Source organism: Sus scrofa, chromosome 6, assembly GCF_000003025.6.
Source record: "Sus scrofa isolate TJ Tabasco breed Duroc chromosome 6, Sscrofa11.1, whole genome shotgun sequence".
Lineage (NCBI taxonomy): Eukaryota > Metazoa > Chordata > Mammalia > Artiodactyla > Suidae > Sus > Sus scrofa.
Window position 1 is genome coordinate 99,658,104 of NC_010448.4, and position 17,790 is coordinate 99,675,893.

Below are 17,790 nucleotides of genomic sequence, written 5' to 3' on the forward strand. Positions count from 1 at the left end.
TGATGATAAAACTTGAAAGAAGAGCTATTTAGAGCCACACAGAATTATTATATGTAGAAAAATAACTCTATGACTCATAAAAATTAAGTGTCCATGCATCACAGATACATATTTGTATTACTCAACAAAGTAAGCAGCTCTTTCTTCCATTTTCATTGTAAGGATCTCAGAAAGAAACACAAACTGCTTTCTTGAAAGACTGTATGCTTGACATCAACATATCATTTAAAAGTACAAGAAAAAAAGTACTCACGATCTTCATCTGTCTGCACCACAAGTTCTTGGCTTTCCTTCCGCCCCTCAGGATTCATGAGGATGAGTTTCACACTGACGTTGGTGTAGGGTGAGAGGTTGGTGATGGTGTGTTGAGGGTGTGAGTTGTCTGTGTCCCAGCTCACTTCTTCTCGTACTTGTTCCTGCCCTCCAACTTGGTAACAGTAGTGGACTGTGAGGTTGTAACTATGGCAACGAGTTATGTTATATCCAAAAGGCTCCCAGCGGATAGTGATTTGTCGAGACTTGACTTCAACGACTTCCAGTTTTCTTGGGCCACGCATAGGATCTAAGATGGAAAAGAGGAAAAAGAAAACAGAATGATAAAAGTTCTGGTGAAGCCCAGATGTCACACATAATCCTACTTGTCGCCAATATCTTATGTCTCTTCTTCCATATTACTAAAATCCCTAGATCTTAGCTAGGTATAAGGCTACCCAAAATACAGACTAAAATTTCCAGCCTCTTCTGCAGTGAGGTCTGTCTACATGTCTAAGTTCCAGTGGGTGGCATATGGGGTGCGATGTCAAGAGTGGTTTCTGGGAGTTGTCCTCCAAAGGAAGGGCCTCACCATCTTTGTTCCTTCTTCCTTCCCATTGGCTTGATTGAGAATAGGATGTCTTACACTCATGTGGCCATGATGGACCATGGTGTGCTTAAACATTAAGAATTCAGGGCTTGGAGTTCCCGTCGTGGCGCAGCGGTTAACGAATCCGACTAGGAACCATGAGGTTGCGGGTTCGGTCTCTGGCCTTGCTCAGTGGGTTAAGGATCTGGTGTTGCCCTGAGCTGTGGTGTGGGCTGCAGACACACCTTGGATCCTGCGTTGCTGTGGCTCCGGCGTAGGCTGGTGGCTACAGCTCCGATTAGACCCCTTGCCTGGGAACCTCCATATGCCGCAGGAGCGGCCCAAGAAATGGCAAAAGGACAAAAAAAAAAAAAAAAAAAAAAAAAAGAATTCAAGGCAATGATGAAGAATCTGAGTTCCCGATAATCACTGAGCTACCACACCATCCCTGAATGATCTGCATCCAAAACTGTCACTAGAGAGACACACAATGCTTTTATTTAAGGCTCTTTCCTCTGGGACTCTGACAAACAAAAGCGATCTTGATGCTAATTGATATATACATTTATTTTTTATCTTTTAAAATTAATTCATAATTAGATAACTGGAAAACGTAAGAGTAAAAGCTTGAGAATTCAGCATGAAATAACATAATGATTAGAGAGAATAAACTGGGCAGAACTCCATGCCTTTTTGGATTTTGATTTGTATAGAAATCACACCGTCAATGTTCAAGTAGTCCTTTCCTATCCCCGACCAGGTCCTAGTGTTGTTTCTTAGTGTAAGCTCCAGGGATAGAATTTCAAACTTAGAAATATAAGTGACATGTAGGGAATATGAGCATGTGGTTGGCTTAAAAGAATATATACAGAGAAAGCTTAAACTTGTTTACAAAATGATAGTGAAAATATATTAACGCTAACCACATTCATTGAACACTTACTATGTACCTTTTCTAAGAAGGTACATACGCTTTTCTAAGTTTACCTTTCATGGGCTTGGGGAAATCTAATCTACAATTCTCTGCTTCAGTATATCCATACATAAAACTGACCCATAATTTGATTTTTCCTGAATGTGGTCATCATTTATGACTATAAAGAGATCTACAGGTAGAAAGGGAAAAGAAGTATGAAAACTTGAGAAATAACAGCTACCATTTACTGTGTGTGCACTGACTATGTGTGTATGGTTTTATATCTAATATCTATTCCTCCAAACAGTCCTGTGGCTTAAGTACTATAATTTCCAATATACAGATGAAAAAAATTGTGACCAAGATCAGTTCAAAACCTTGTCCAAGGTCCAGGTTTGACTGTGGCTCTGAACTGACACCTGACAATGAAATATATGCTGCTTTTACTCTACTGCAGAGTCTCTAGCAAAATAAATAAAATCAGAGAAAAAGAAATGAGGATGTAAAGATACCTAAAGGTCCACCTGAAACATGACCAAAGAACATAAACTGTAACCAAGGTCCCTGCGCATCTAATCTGAGGACAAAAGTGCTGGGAAGAGTCTTCTCCTTTTTCCTTCTGTTTCCACAGAAGAGGGGTCCAAGGCCACGTTCCCCCACCTACTTTTCCAGTCAGCTCCACCTACACTTTGCAGCTCCTGGAAATCTGTTTGGAATATCACTGAAGTTCGTATCTTGATTTTCATTGGTATATAAATTCCTTGTTTTCTCCATCATTTAGGACTTAGAGCCACCCCCCTTCCCATGACCCCCAACAAATGAAAATGTCCCACGTGAAACAATGTTCCGGGTTTTATCTACAAGATGGGATTCACCTGCCAGATATCTGTTCACTCCATCACACGGGGTTAATAATGATCATTCATCCATCCTGTAATAACTCCAGCAACCAAGGACAAGTGAGAAGAAAGTTCCCAAGGGAATCTTGAATGGAACATTCTCACAGAATGCTCCTTTTTACGACATCAATTTTTTATATTTAAACTATTGGCACTAGGGAAAATATCGTGCATAGGGTACTTAGAGATAACATTGAAAATTTTTTCAGTGTTGTGACTTTTAACATTTAAAGGAAGTGTCTAATTTTATATAATGCTTCATTAGTTGAACAAAAACTTTTAATAAGCTCCAGATCTCTTTTCCATAAACAGACTAGCATGCATCTCTTTCCCCCTTTCCTTATTAATCGCAAGTCTCTGCAAGGACTGTTCTAAGGCATTTTTTCCAAGGTTTTCATCAATTTTACTTACTAAATGACTAAATGCTTCGGATATTAATTTCAACAAGCAATGCAGTTCTAACTTAATTTCACTAGCAGACTACTTTTTTCTGCATCAGTAAGCCTGCATCATTTTAATACTCCTCAGCCAAAAACATACACACATGAATTAAACTCTAGGATAAAAAAAAAAAGAAGGTTTGCTCTGTCCACAGGTCAAGCTGTCATGAAATGTATGTTCTCCTCCCATCTGTTATTAGGTCCCAGAATTCCATCATGGCATTTAAAATGGTATCTCAGACTTTCTGCAAAATTGCCAAGTCAAATAGCCAAGCCTAGCCAAAACAACCATCTCTATGACCAAGATGCTGGAGTCCCTACTGTCATGAGTGGTACCAGCAGATCAGAGGTAGAGGCTGTATGAACTCTGAGTCTTAGATGAAAGGAAGGTTGCTGAGTCTTAGATGAAAGACCGGCTTGCATCTTCAAGTACCTGTTCAACCGAAACAAAACATCTTACAGAAGCTTTTCCAAACAGCATGTTTCCATTGGTGTCCTTTGTGGACCTCTGCCTGCAGGAAGTACAGTTCTGCTTTGTCTCCTAATATGTCACCATGCCGACATGGCAGAGTCACATCCTATCACCTGGGAAGGGAAGAAAGCCATGGTGACTCTGATTCCTAAAAGTTCCCTCTATCAGTCCAAAGCTGAAGAGAGAGGCCGAATTAAGACCACCATGTGGACAACACAGTCCACCTTGAAAGGAATGCTGTCATTTTCTCTTGCCAGGACCTCGAGGCAAGCATCAAGTGGGAGGACACATGACATCTGATAACTGAGTGTCCTGGGCTACCCATGAGCTGTGATAACATCCCCTCTGACAACAGCACTGACAGGCTAAGTCCAGTGACAGGCTAAGTCCAGTGACTAAGGGACTCTGTTGAGCATTTCAGCTCATCCTAAGCAACCTACCTGATTTCATTGCTTCTTTTCCTCTTTCTTTCTGCCATTCTGCAAAACCAAGCTCTGGTCCGGCAGTGGTCTCTAATGGTTACCTCCTCAGTTGGTGTCTTATAGCACCTTTGTCTTCAGTGTTCCTGCCGGAACTGTTTCTATTAGTGTGCTGCAAGCTGTGAACGAGGCGTCCCATGGGGACACTGACTCTAGTGACTTACACCGATGCTCACGGAAAAGTTTGAAGGGCAATGCTGTCGACATAGATTGCACTGCAGGAGATAAACGGCAACTTCATAGCCAGAAATGTGTAATTTCGGGCAGCTAATTACAATTCACAAGGCATTTCTGGGAGCAAAATGCAAACACGCCCTCCCCCAAATCTGGCAGACTATTAGTACCATGGGCACAAAATAAACCTCTTAGAGTCAGATAACAGGGTGGTAAATGATATTCACTAGGTGGAGCATATCTGCTTCTCTTTTCTCATCATCTTAAAGCTGCTTCAGAGGACATGAGTCAATTTCAAAGCTCTGTATCTTCACATCCCCTTGGCCCGTGGTGGGATGGGTATCTGAAGGCCCGGTTGGCTTGAGTCACGAGGCTAGCGGGTCCAGTCTGGGCCCACTGACTCATGACAGGAGGTTAGAATGGTGTCCTCAAGGGCACCATGGCTGTCATGATCCAAGTTAAGCAGGGAGTTCTCGCTGATTCCCTCACTGGCCCTGGCAGCGTTTTCTCTCCTGCTTTCTTTCTGCCAGTTCCAGCCAGGTTTCAAGCAGAGATGCCTGACACTTGCAGTCCTGACCCCAGGGACCAGCCAGCCAGTTCTAGCCTCCAGCACTCCAGCATCCTATTTAATCAGGGATCCCGCCTCCTGCTCCATCCAGTCCTGTTTTTCTACGGATAAGGGCAGAAACTGACTGATAGGATCAATTTCCATTGCAGGTTCAATTCACAGCTCATTTCTCGGGAACTCTGCTCTTTAACTTCCATTTCTACTATGGTGCTTTTTTAGAAACTCAATTTCAGAACCCGTGAGAGATGTCTGGGTGTAATTTGAGGATCCTGTCATTGATAATCAAAAACACAGATTATAAACCAGTGCTTCTGCTAACAGGTTTCTCTTTTCTGCCTCTTCATGGAACATCCAGAGGTCTGTTGCAATAAAGGAAACAACAACCAGGATGGCATGGGGGCCCCTTTTGGCATCTTCAGCTCCTGAGTTTCTGCCTTGCTGGTCACACAAACCAAGGTGACAAAATAATAGAATCATCGCTTTACCTACTTTACTATTCAGTTAAGTCAGAGAGAAGTCCTGATTAACTAATATTATCTTGGCCTATACAATCACCCAGTACTCCTAAGCAGCAAAGATTCCAGGCACATGGCACTGTCTGCAAGTGACACAGCTGCGGTTTTTGAATGAGTCAACATCTTCCACTGTTTAAGAAGTACCCTTCATTAGTGCTGTTGAAAGTTCTGAAACATATCAATCTTTAAGCTATGCTACTCTATGGGCATTTATATATCTGTGATATAATTAAATAAATGAAAACCTGTCATAAGAATTATATGAATTTGAATAGCCTCTGCCACCAAACTACTTTTCACAAGAATAATTTTTACATTTTACCATGATTAGAACCAAGAAATGCACCTGAAAATGACCTGTTCTTAAATATATCACACAATCCTACATAAAAGAATGGCTTCTTAAATAAACTGAATATCAAAAATAGTACTAAGAGATGAGAAAATGGTCTTACTGAATAAATAAAGGAAAGGGCAGCAATGCCACGCCTCACACAGGATCAAAAATTCTACCGTATGTCTTGGTTTAGGACAGACACTTTCTTGACAATGTCTTTCCGGGTTTATAAGTGCTGGTTTGGACTTAGCCTAAATCGTAAAGGTAAGTAACCCACTAGCTTATGTTGCTGGAAACCAATTCCATTCATTGTTCTAATTTGATTGCAGCAGGAAGCTGGAATTGCTATTCACATTTTATGGGACATAGAAAAGACCATCCTACAAAACAAATGAGTAGGACACAGACTAAGGTGAGAAGGCAGATCCTCTCAGGCAGACACACACTGACTCAAGCGACAGCCAACTGCACTTGCCTGCAGTGTTAGGTGACCCTAAAGAGCAGTGTGTGCAGATGCTTTTCTTTGTTCTTGATTTGGTTGTACATTAAAAAAGTAAATTAAAAGAATATATCTTAGGAGTTCCTGTCGTGGCTCAGTGGTTAACGAATCCAACTAGGAACGATGAGGTTGCAGGTTTGATTCCTGGCCTTGCTCAGTGGGTTAAGGATCCAGCATTGCCCTGAGCTGTGGTGTAGGTCGCAGATGCAGCTCGCATCCCGCGTTGCTGTGGCTCTGGCATAGGCCGGCGGCTACAGCTCCGATTCAACCCCTAGCCTGGGAACCTCCATGTGCCACAGGAGTGGCCCAAGAAAATGGCAAAAAGACAAAAAAAAAAAAAAAAAAAAAAGAATATATCTTAGGCTTTTCGTTAGTCACTGTTAGTGTCTGGTTTTGGACGAATGTCACCAAGGTTTTTAGGATAATTTTAAAAAATAAATTTAAAATTTAGTATTCTTAAGCAAAGAGTTTGTTGAGTGGAGGTCAGAAAAAAGAGGCAGTAAACAATTTACTATTGACAATCACCCGAAATAAAGAAAGGTCGACACTGATAACGGACTCACTGACAGTTTACAATGGTCGCGGTTTCTTCTGCCTGAACTGATTAACTGTACAAAACAAAGCCAGGAGTCCCACGATGGTTGAAAGATGTTATTCTGTTATATGAAGTATTCTTTTTTTCGGTGTTAAGTTTTTTTTTTTGGCCACACCTGTGGCATATGGAAATTCCTGGGCCAGAGGGGTTGAATAGGAGCTGCAGCTGCCAGCCTATACCACAGCCAGAGCAACCCCAGATCTTTAATCCACTGAGAAAGGCCAGGGATTGACCTTGCATTTTCACGGACACTTGGTTCTTAACCTGCTGAGCCACAACGGGAACTCCTTAAGGTTTTTGAAATGTGAAGTAATAAGACCTTTAAAACATACTGAGTAAAAACAAAATAAAATAATCACCAGGAGTTCCCGTCGTGGCGCAGTGGTTAACGAATCCGACTAGGAACCATGAGGTTGCGGGTTCGGTCCCTGCCCTTGCTCAGTGGGTTACCGATCCGGCGTTGCGTGAGCTGTGGTGTAGGTTGCAGACGCGGCTCGGATCCCGAGTTGCTGTGGCTCTGGCGTAGGCAGTGGCTACAGCTCGATTCAACCCTAGCTGGGAACCTCCATATGCCGCGGGAGCGGCCCAAGAAATAGCAACAACAACAACAACAAAAAAGACAAAAGACAAAAAAAAAAATAATAATCACCAGTGTTCAGTAATATCAAAGTTAAAACTGGTGCGTTGCTTCAGACCACTCTTTATTAATGACAATAGTACTGACGGAAATCTTCCCCCCATTTCTGCAGGCTATCTCAAGGTTAGTATGCATTATTCCTAGACTTGGTTTTGTACTTTCATTACATGTATGTGAGATGCTTAAAATTTTATATAGCTGTTACCATTCTCTGCAACTTGATTGACTCAAATCATCCAAGTTGAAATACACAGATCTAATTTAGATCGATCGATAGATCATACAGATCACTTGAACTGGTGTATAGACTTCCTTTAAATAAATAATAGATTTTTAATGCATTCCTGTATTGAGGAACAGACAGGTTGAACCTATGTCTTCTCTATTATACGGGGTGTACAATAAGCAGCTATGCCATCTGGAAGCTCATCAGAAATGCAGATGCTCAAAGGCCCCCACCCCCCACTCTCAACCTCCTAAAACTGCATCTTCCTTTGTATGTTCAAGTTTGAGAAACTCTGAATTATGGGAGTGTTTTTCAGAGTTCAGGCTGGGTCCCTCAGGTCTCAGACTTGGACTTGGTTTTAAGGAAAGAGATAGAAACTAAAATATTAGAATGCATTTTAGGTTGAAAGGTGAGGATTGTGCAATTTTTATTTGTAGTTCTATACATGCACACTATTATAAGTGTACAGGTGTTTGTATAACTTTAGCAATGTAAAATGCATTTTCTACTACAGCAAAAGAGTGAAAAACACATTCCTAGAGAAATTCTTCCCTGGGGGCAGCAAAAGATATGTACAGAAATGTTCTTAGCAGCATTGTTGACAAAAGAATAAGAAAGGAAAGCATGAAAACAACCTAAATATCTACTGGCCAGAAAATAGACAGATATTCGTACAATAGAAAAGTATACTCTAGTGAATATGAATGGAGCAATAATGAGTCTTAGAAATACAGAACTGAGTGAAAAGCTCAAGTCACAGAAGGGTACTACGATATAACTTTATAAAACTGAAAAAACAAGCAAAAGGGAATTAAGAGCACATGGGTTAAAACCACTTCAACAATAAAGGAAGAGAAGAACAAAGGACGAATTTACATGAAAACCCGGGAGACTGGTGACCTCTGTCCTGGAGGCAGAGGGATAAAATGGGAAGCATGTATTGAGAAGCAGGGGTTCTAAGGATGCCCTATTTTTAAGTCCAAGAGTGGATTATTGTTATGCCGCACCAGTAGGTAAGAGTGTGAGGAAGGTAACCAAGGCCATGGCCAGCCCGTCTGGTACTTTTGTGTACACAAGAAAAGCACCCCTGCCTCAAGGCACTTACTGTCATCTTCTGGAGATACTGAGTTTATTTACTGTGCAGTTTTTGTTTTAGTTCTGCATACACACCCCCTTGTAAATTTGCAGGTGTGTGTACCACTGCATCACAAAGTAAAATATAGTTCCTACTGTAGCTAAAGAGTGAAAAACACACTTCTAGGGAAATTCTTCCCTGGGGGCAGGGAACCAATAAATATACAAATAAATATATAACAAATATACAAATCCCTGGGGTTTATGCTATGAATGGGCACCATCTGTTTACACCAGGCACAGCCTGCACAACTGTATGCTATGGTCCTTTTGAAATCAGTGTACCTGTGTGTGTGTCTATGTGTATATGTTTGTGTGTTGTTTAAAACATGCATGTTCCATGACCAAAAAGATCTATATATGCTGTACACACTGAGAGTTCTGGAACAGTTAATAGACAATTTCAAACTTACAATAAAGCAGGTATGCAGAAGTGACTATGCTCTGAGGTGTGCATGTTAACAGAGGGATGAGATTTTTTTTTCAGCAAACTAATACCATTTAGTCCTTTAACCATGAGTATTAGCTTCAATATTCATATTTATACCTAAACTGCATTTTCATGAAGGTATCAATTCTAGCGACTCCTCTCTAATCTATCCCTCACGCCTTTCCTATTTGACAGTTCATCTGAATCAGTCCCAGGAATTCTAATTGATGCTCCCTTATCATAGGAACCAAATAAAAATGTTTCCTTAGTAAGTCATAACTGTCAAGTGGATCACATGACCATTCTTGCTTTCCATACTGGTCAGGAGAATCTGTCTGCTGTATCCCAAATACCACTCTCTCTCCAAAATTAATATCTCTGCTCTATTGACCACACACCTGCAATAACAGTCACCCTTGTATCTGCCACACAGTAGCCTTCAGTTCCTGTCTATCTTGGTTCAAAATCAATCTCTTGTATGATTATTTCTTCTTAATTAAAATAAAAACTCAAAGACCGGAGTTCCCGTCGTGGCGCAGTGGTTAACGAATCCGACTAGGAACCATGAGGTTGTGGGTTCGGTCCCTGCCCTTGCTCAGTGGGTTAACGATCCGGCGTTGCCGTGAGCTGTGGTGTAGGTTGCAGACGTGGCTCGGATCCCGCGTTGCTGTGGCTCTGGCGTAGGCCAGTGGCTACAGCTCCGATTCAACCCCTAGCCTGGGAACCTCCATATGCCGTGGGAGCGGCCCAAGAAATAGCAACAACAACAATAACAAAAAGACAAAAAGACAAAAAAAAAAAAAAAAAACAAAAAAAAACTCAAAGACCTTTATATACCCTCATTGTCAAACTTCTCATGTTCATATGTTGATTATGTTTCTGTATGTTTTATTGTCTTCTGTAACAATCAAGTTCATTGACCATTCAACCCATGTGTAACAGAAGGCTTTATCCTAGAAGAATCCTATGTTTGCTAATCAATGCATTTGATAAGAGGATACTAACATGGAATAATAAACACCAAGTATCTAGCACAGTTCCTTTGTTTTCATAAGTCAGTTGGAAACATCTCCTATTCACCAGTATTTACCAGTTTTCTATGAAAAGCATTTCCAAGTTCTGTGATGTGACTTCCACCTCTGCTATAAACATGGTTCCCCCAACAAGTGGAATAGTCCATTTTTGCCTGAGTTCCTTGGTGACATTTCCAAAGTGTAAAGTTCATCCCTGCAGAAGCAACACCACTGATCTACAGCAAAATTAGAATCTTCAATTGTTTCCATGCACTGAGATGAACAAACTACAATTCATCCTAGAGATGGACTTTACCAGACACTGTTGTGTGAAATAAAAATGAGTCTCCAGGAAAAGACTTCCTTGGTATTTATTTCAGGCTATATTAAAGGAGGAGGCATAATGATTTTCACAGAGTTTTTCAGAACTGTCAAAAATTGGTTTGGAATGTGTTTTGACCTTCTCTAACCCTCATAAAGCTGTGATGCCCACAAAAAACCTTAGGAGTTTGGATCTGATATTTTACCCAGAGCAAAAGCATACGCAAACCAGTCATTTTTTTTTTTTTTGTTATGGAAGTAAGGTGATTAATGTTGGAAAAAAGCCAATCAAACACAATTTTAGTTTTACCTATAGAACCATTCTCTCTAGGTGATACTAAGCAGAAAATTGTTGTTTAAAACATTTTTACCTGTACAGAGCCTCCTACTTTGTTTTTACAATCTTTTTAGGATTGCACAGTTTTCCATTTGAAACTGTTTTGGGGCCCCCTTTATCCATGGGCAGTAACTTCCCAGACCCCCAGCAGATGTCTGGAATCTGAAACCAGGGATAGTACCATACTCTGTTTTTTCTTATACAAACATATCTAAATTCAGGTTTACAAATTAGGCACAGTAACGAGATTATCCACAATAACTAAGGATAAAATAGAACCACCATAACAATGCTATAACAAAAGTTATGTGAAAGTGGTCTCTCTCTCTCAGAATATCTTATTGTACAAATTTAATGCCTTTTGCATCTTAACTAAGCACTTAGTAAGCACTGTGGCCATCCTTTTGCAGCTGGAGGTGAGAGAGAAAAACTTGTGCAAATTTTTTTCCTTGGTAACAATTTCACGGACGGGAGATTTGTTCTTACCAGAGATCTTTGCAACTTCAACATGATTTATTCTCTTTCTTTACTTAAGTCAAGGACTTTTAACTTTTTACTTAAAGGAAGCACTTTTGGGCTTCGCTTTGGCATCTGAATTACCAGCATCACTCCTATTGAATGTTGGGGTCATTATTAAATAAAATAAGGGTCACTTCAACATCAGCCCTGTGACATCAAGACAGTCAATCTGATAATCATAGCTGCTCCTAAGTGACTGAGGGGCGGGACTTTCTGGATAAAGGGATCATTCACGTCCTGGGTGGGAAGGAGCAGGAAGGTGAGCAATTTCATCACAGCTCCTCGGGATGATGCCTAATTTATTGGGGTTTCTGGCCCCACCCATGGCAGATGGAAGTTCCTAGACCAGGTATCCAATCTGAGCCACAGCTGCAGCAATGACAGATCCTTAACCCGCTGCGCCACAGTGGGGGCTCCACGATGCCTAATTTAAAACTAATGAATTATAAATTTCTAGAACTTTCCAATTAATATTTGTGGACCATGGTTGGCTGCATATAACCAAACCTGCAGATAAGGCGAACCACTGCACAATTATTGTTCTGTGTTCTCATCAACAACTCAAAAAAAAAGGTTTTTTTCCTCCTTTTAAAATTGCATATGATGGATAAGTTTGTATTTAATAACCTAAGTTATCTATCCCTCTAATCTTCTAGGGATGCTTAGAGAATCAAAGTGTAGGAAACTCAGTTCTACAAGGATAGCACGTTGCCAGAGGCCATGGAGGGGTGTTAATATTAGGTCAGAAAGAGGGATTACCATGGAAGAAAGAAGCTTCCTTTGCTTTAAAAAGGTAGGGAGAACAAAAACAAAGGTTCTAACTTGAAATTATTTCTGTTCCCTTAACTTAAAACAATAAACTTCTTTTCGTAAATTCAATGTAGTTTACCTTCCTGCTGAACTATCTCCATATTTAGCTATCAGACTAGCACTGTTTTAGCATCAACTTTTAAAAGTAGTTTCTGTGTGGAATTATCTTCACTTTCCCACCTTGCCAACTTTGCAGTGTTACTTTTCTGATCTTTTTAAATATGAAGCTGAAGGTAATATGAAAAAGCCCAGTTTTCACTGACATGATGGAAAGTCTATGTGGATTTTGTTTTCCTGGAAGCCGGAAAATCAATCCATTGTTTATTAATGATGTACTGATTCACAGGCATTTATTACAACATCCTTGCCGGCCTGTCATCTGATCCATAGCCCTTCAAGAACAGTCTATGATTTATGAATGACGACCCCACTTCTCCTTCAGATGAACCCTCTTCTCTTGATCTCACAGCACTCAGGTGGAAACAGCTCTAGAAATCTTTCAGAGTCCAGTCCACAAAGACCCGGGGGCGGGGGGCAGAGGAGGGGCAGGAATCAGGGTGATGTGGAGCCCACCACCTGCCCATCTGGTTAGGAATCCCTGAACTGAAAACATGGACAGACATATACTATTAATTTAACACCCAGAGAAAGTGTGCTGTGTTGTTTAGTGCTATCTTTAAAAAAATTATTTTTAATTGCCATGTTTTCCATCTTTAAAAGAACTTTCCTTTAATAAAAGGACAAGGAAACTCTCACAAATAAGGACTTTTTATTCCAGCTAATTACTCACTCCACTTTTGAAAATAAACCACAAGTTCAATGATATTTGCTTCTTTCATCTTTAGTTCTGTTTACTTGCCACAGAAACTTACAAAAAATTATTAACAAGTATACTTCCTTGAAGATTTCTTAGAAGTGGCTTTAAAACTATGGAATATATTGTATTGCATAGTATTAATAAGGTAAACCCTTCATTTGCTATTCAGTGTTCTGTTTAGTTAAAAATATTCATGATTCTTACATGTTGAAAATTAAATGGACTTTTTTTTTAGGTCTTTTTAGGGCTGCACCCTTGGCATATGGAGGTTCCCAGGCTAGGGGTCAAATCAGAACTACAGCTGCTGGCCTGTGCCACAGCAACACCAGATCCAAGATGCATCTGTGACTTACGCTGCAGTTTGCAGCAATGCTGATCCTTAACCCACTGAGCAAGGCCAGGGATTGATCCCACATCCTCATGACTATCAGTTGGGTTCTTAATCCACTGAGCCATAACAGGAACTCCTAAGTAGACATTTTCATGAGGCCCCACAGTTAATCATTCTAACAAGCTATTGATAGGATAAACAAGAAAACATACCTTAGTTTTTTTCATCCTTTCTGATGCTGAATTCTTAGTGAAGAATAAAGACTTCAAAGATTAAAGACAACTTTTCTTTGGTCTAGTACCCATTTTCCTGAATTTCCAGACACTTTCTCACTTACTAATACCTTGTAGCCAGAGCAGGTCTGGTATGGTAGAAGAGAGCCTGGATGGTATGAGGAGGGGCCATGCTGAGCTGTGGGATGCAGGCCCACGAATCTGGATTTTGAAGAGATGTATTTATTATTACACCTGTGCTTCAAATGAGGAGACCTAGCAGAGTCAATCTGCCACAATGAGGATATGAGAGCTCCTTGGGGGCAAGTGGAAGACCAGAGAATACAGTAAATGATGGCTGTGAAAGATAAGAGATTTAGGAGTTCCTGTCATGGCTTAACAGGAACGAATGTGACTAGCATCCATTAGGATGCAGGTTTGATTCCTGGCCTCGCTCAGTGGGTTAAGGATCCGGTGTTGCCAGGAGCTATAGTGTAGATCGCAGATGAGTCTTGGATCTGGTGTTGCTGTGGCTGTGGCGTAGACCAGCAGCTACAGCTTCAATTTGACCTCTAGCCTGGGAACCTCCATATGTCATGGGTGCGGCCCTAAAAAGACCAAAAAAAAAAAAAAAAAAAAAAAAAAAAGAGAGATTCAGTAGGGAAACTACATCGTGGAGGACCAACAGATTGGGGGTGGTGGGGAGGGGCTGCTTATAAATGACACTTCTTCCACAACTGCCACCCCCAAGCTGGGGACCAATGAGAAAAATCAACACAAGAGTCTTGATACAAGGTGGAATACAAGATAAAATACAGATAGAAGATAAAGGGAGTCCTCAGCTGTGCGTCGACACCTTAGGGGCTCAACTTGGTGATGGAGACCTATTGATTGTAAATAAGTGAAGATCATATGATCAGATTGATTGCTGATAAAGGTGATTAAAGAGAAAGGCTTTTATCTGGGATCAAATAAGCCTGATATTACATTCATTTAAGCTATTTTAAAAAACAAAAACAAAAACAGGAGTTCCTGTCATGGCACAGTGGAAACAAATCTGACTAGGAACCATGAGGTTGTGGGTTCAATCTATGGCCTCACTCAGTGGGTGAAGGATCTTGCGTTGCTGTGAGCTGTGGTGTAGGTCGCAGACGTGACTTGGATCTTGTGTTGCTGTGGCTCTGGCGTGCGCCAGCAGCAATAGCTCTGTTTAGATCCCCAGCCTGGGAACCTCTATGCTGTGGGTGTGGCCCTAAAAGGACAAAGGACAACAACAATGACAAAAACGAAAACGCTTTTTTTGAGCTCTAATTCACATTATAACATTTACCCATTTAAATCATATGCTTCAATGTTTTTCAGTCTATTCTCAGAGTTGCACAACTATCACCACATTCTAAGTTTAGAACATTTTTATTACCCCAAAAAGAGACTCTGTATCAGTTAGCAATCATTCCTCAGTTTCCACTACCACCAGTACCTCTACCCTCAGCAACTGTGCATCTGCTCCACAGATATGTTGATTCTGGACTTTTCATTTCATTGGAATCATTCACTATGTGGTCTCTTGCAACTGGCTTCCTTTTACTTGCATAACGTCTCCAAAGCTCATCCATGTGGTAGCATTTATCAGTATGTCCTTCCTTTCTATTGCCAAATGATTTTTTATTGTACAAATACACAACCAATTTTGTATCCATTCATCAATGGATGGGAATTTTTATTGTTTCCACTTTTGAATGATGCTCATGTGATAGGTGGACTCTTTTCCCTCTTTCCATATACATTCATGATTAAAATCTGTCCTTAACCACTTTACTAGTATCCTTGATAGAGGGCAGAAGAGGGAGGGGCTGGGAACCAGGACTTCCCTGACTATGGAAGCATCAGAGGTGGAGGGAAAGCAATCCTCCAATGTGGATGGTGTAAAAAAGAACTTTATCTAAAAAAAAAGAAAAGAAAAGAAAAGAAAATCAACATAATTCACACACAGCCCATTTCTAATGTAAGCCAGAAGAGTAAGCATACATTTTAAAGACATTATCACAGGATCAAGTTTATAATAGAGAGGAGAGATGGTCTAGGTGGATGATACAAAAAAGAAGTTTAAAAATCTAAATAAATATCTTTTTTTTTTTTGTCTTTTGTCTTTTTTGTTGTTGTTTTGTTGTTGTTGTTGCTATTTCTTGGGCCGCTCCCGCGGCATATGGAGGTTCCCAGGCTAGGGGTTGAATCGGAGCTGTAGCCACCGGCCTACGCCAGAGCCACAGCAACGCGGGATCTGAGCTGCGTCTGCAACCTACACCACAGCTCACGGCAACGCCAGATCGTTAACCCACTGAGCAAGGGCAGGGACCGAACCCACAACCTCATGGTTCCTAGTTGGATTCGTTAACCACTGTGCCACGACGGGAACTCCTAAATAAATATCTTTAAAAAAAAAAAAAAAGTAGTTCCAATTGTGGCACAGCAGAAATGAATCCGACTGGGAACCATGAGGTTGCAAGTTTGATCCCTGGCCTCGCTCAGTGGGTTAAGGATCCAGTGTTGCCAGGAGCTATAGTGTAGATCGCAGATGAGTCTTGGATCTGGTGTTGCTGTGGCTGTGGTGTAGGCCGGCGGCTACAGCTCCAATTAGACCCCTAGCCTGGGAAACTCCATATGCCGCAGGTACAGCCCTAAAAAAAAAAAAAAAAAAAAAAAAAAGAAAAAGAAAAAAAACAAAGAAAATCAACATAGCACACACAAAGCTCATTGCTAATGGAAACTAGAAGCATATATTATAGAGATGTTCTCACAGGACCACAGAATAGAGAGCAAGGAGAGAGACTCTTGCTGGAGTGGATGATTGATAAATGAAGACACTAGCAGGTGGTTACATAACATATCCATGCAACAGACTAACACAGAGGCATCAGGGTGACATCAGGAAATTCTCCCCGTGATTGGCAAGGTCCTAGGCATAGAATGGGCTCCAGGGAAATTATGAGGTGGGTTATACAAGCAGAAGGGCAAGTACTGCAATAGACAGGCATCTAGTTGCTTCAAGTGGAGTATAAGTTGGGATTTGGCTGCTCAGTTATCTCAGGAATAAAACAAAGTGATGAGGCCACCAGAGCAGAATGACTAGGTGACGAGCTGCATGTTCCTGACAAACCTCCCCTTCATAGGGTCAGTGAAGGTCCTGGAGACAGTAAAGGGCTAGGCCTTATAGGGGCTCTGGGGGGGCCCAGCCATGGGGAGAGAAGGCTGATGAGCCTGTGAGGCAGACACAGGCACCAGACTGTTGGCAGCAGGGGATGGACTGGGGAAGGGGGAGCCTGGAGGAAAGGGAGGAAGGCTGGGTTCTCCCAGGAGGACTGTGCTGGCAGTGGCTAACCCAGCCCGTACCAGGAAAATGACAGCTGGGCAAACACTTTGGAGACACACACCACAGATGGCCTGGGGCGGGAGTGGAGGGAGGGACCAGGACAGGAGGAAGACAGTCTTGCCAGGACAGGGAACAGAGGAAGAAGAGTTTGGCTTGTGATGTGCCTAACATTCTTCTGCCTGTGTGATGCTCATGCAAAGATAGCCATCATGGTCCTTAGGATAGATCTGAAGTGCAAGGTCAGGGTAAAGGATTTGGAGGTCATGTGACTGCTTAAGCCACCAACACAGACGGTGGTTCCAAAGGCAAAAGCAATTAAAAAAGAGAGCGGTATATACAAAGACTATATTAGCTGAACCCCATTTTATTTTGATTTTGTTTTCCTTCTAGGATTCTTGGAGGCATCTTCCTTCCCCTATGAAACTGACAGTAATAAGATATTAAGAGTTGTAATTTTTAAACCATTCATTCTTTGATACATGCCATTTTCCACATATTATTTTAAATAGTTTTTACTTGAATTTTAAAAGAAAAGTTTTTAGTTAAGTGAAGAATTTTCAACTCTGAAGTAGAGCCAACTGGTATCTGGATATTTATATTTGGTATCTACTTAATAGTTACACATTTTAGAGAATGCCTCATTTAAATTCTAATGTATTTTAATAAGCAATGAAAGAAAATATCACCCAGTATATTTTCTTCCTTAAATTACCCCAGTGCTTGATTACTCTTCCACAATCAAAATCATGTCTTAAATATGAATGATACAAAACAAGACTACAGCCTGAATGTCTAAGAGAGAGATTTTAGCTGCTTGTTTAAAATGACATACCTAGCTATTCAGTAATCACTTTATAATAACCCCTTTCATTTCCAAATCTACTTAGCCATCAGGCAG

At 41.0% G+C, this 17,790-nt stretch overlaps 1 protein-coding gene across 13 annotated transcripts in view; it reads right to left on the reverse strand.

Annotated features, from left to right (window-relative positions):
* PTPRM (protein tyrosine phosphatase, receptor type M) overlaps nucleotides 1–17,790 on the reverse strand; it is a 742,666-nt gene that overhangs the window by 307,803 nt on the left and 417,073 nt on the right. For all 13 annotated transcript variants that reach the window (XM_021097712.1, XM_021097707.1, XM_021097710.1 and 10 more), the window contains exon 8: nucleotides 254–562. In XM_021097712.1, the coding sequence (XP_020953371.1) occupies nucleotides 254–562 (309 nt within the window). The remainder of the gene's footprint in view (nucleotides 1–253; nucleotides 563–17,790) is intronic.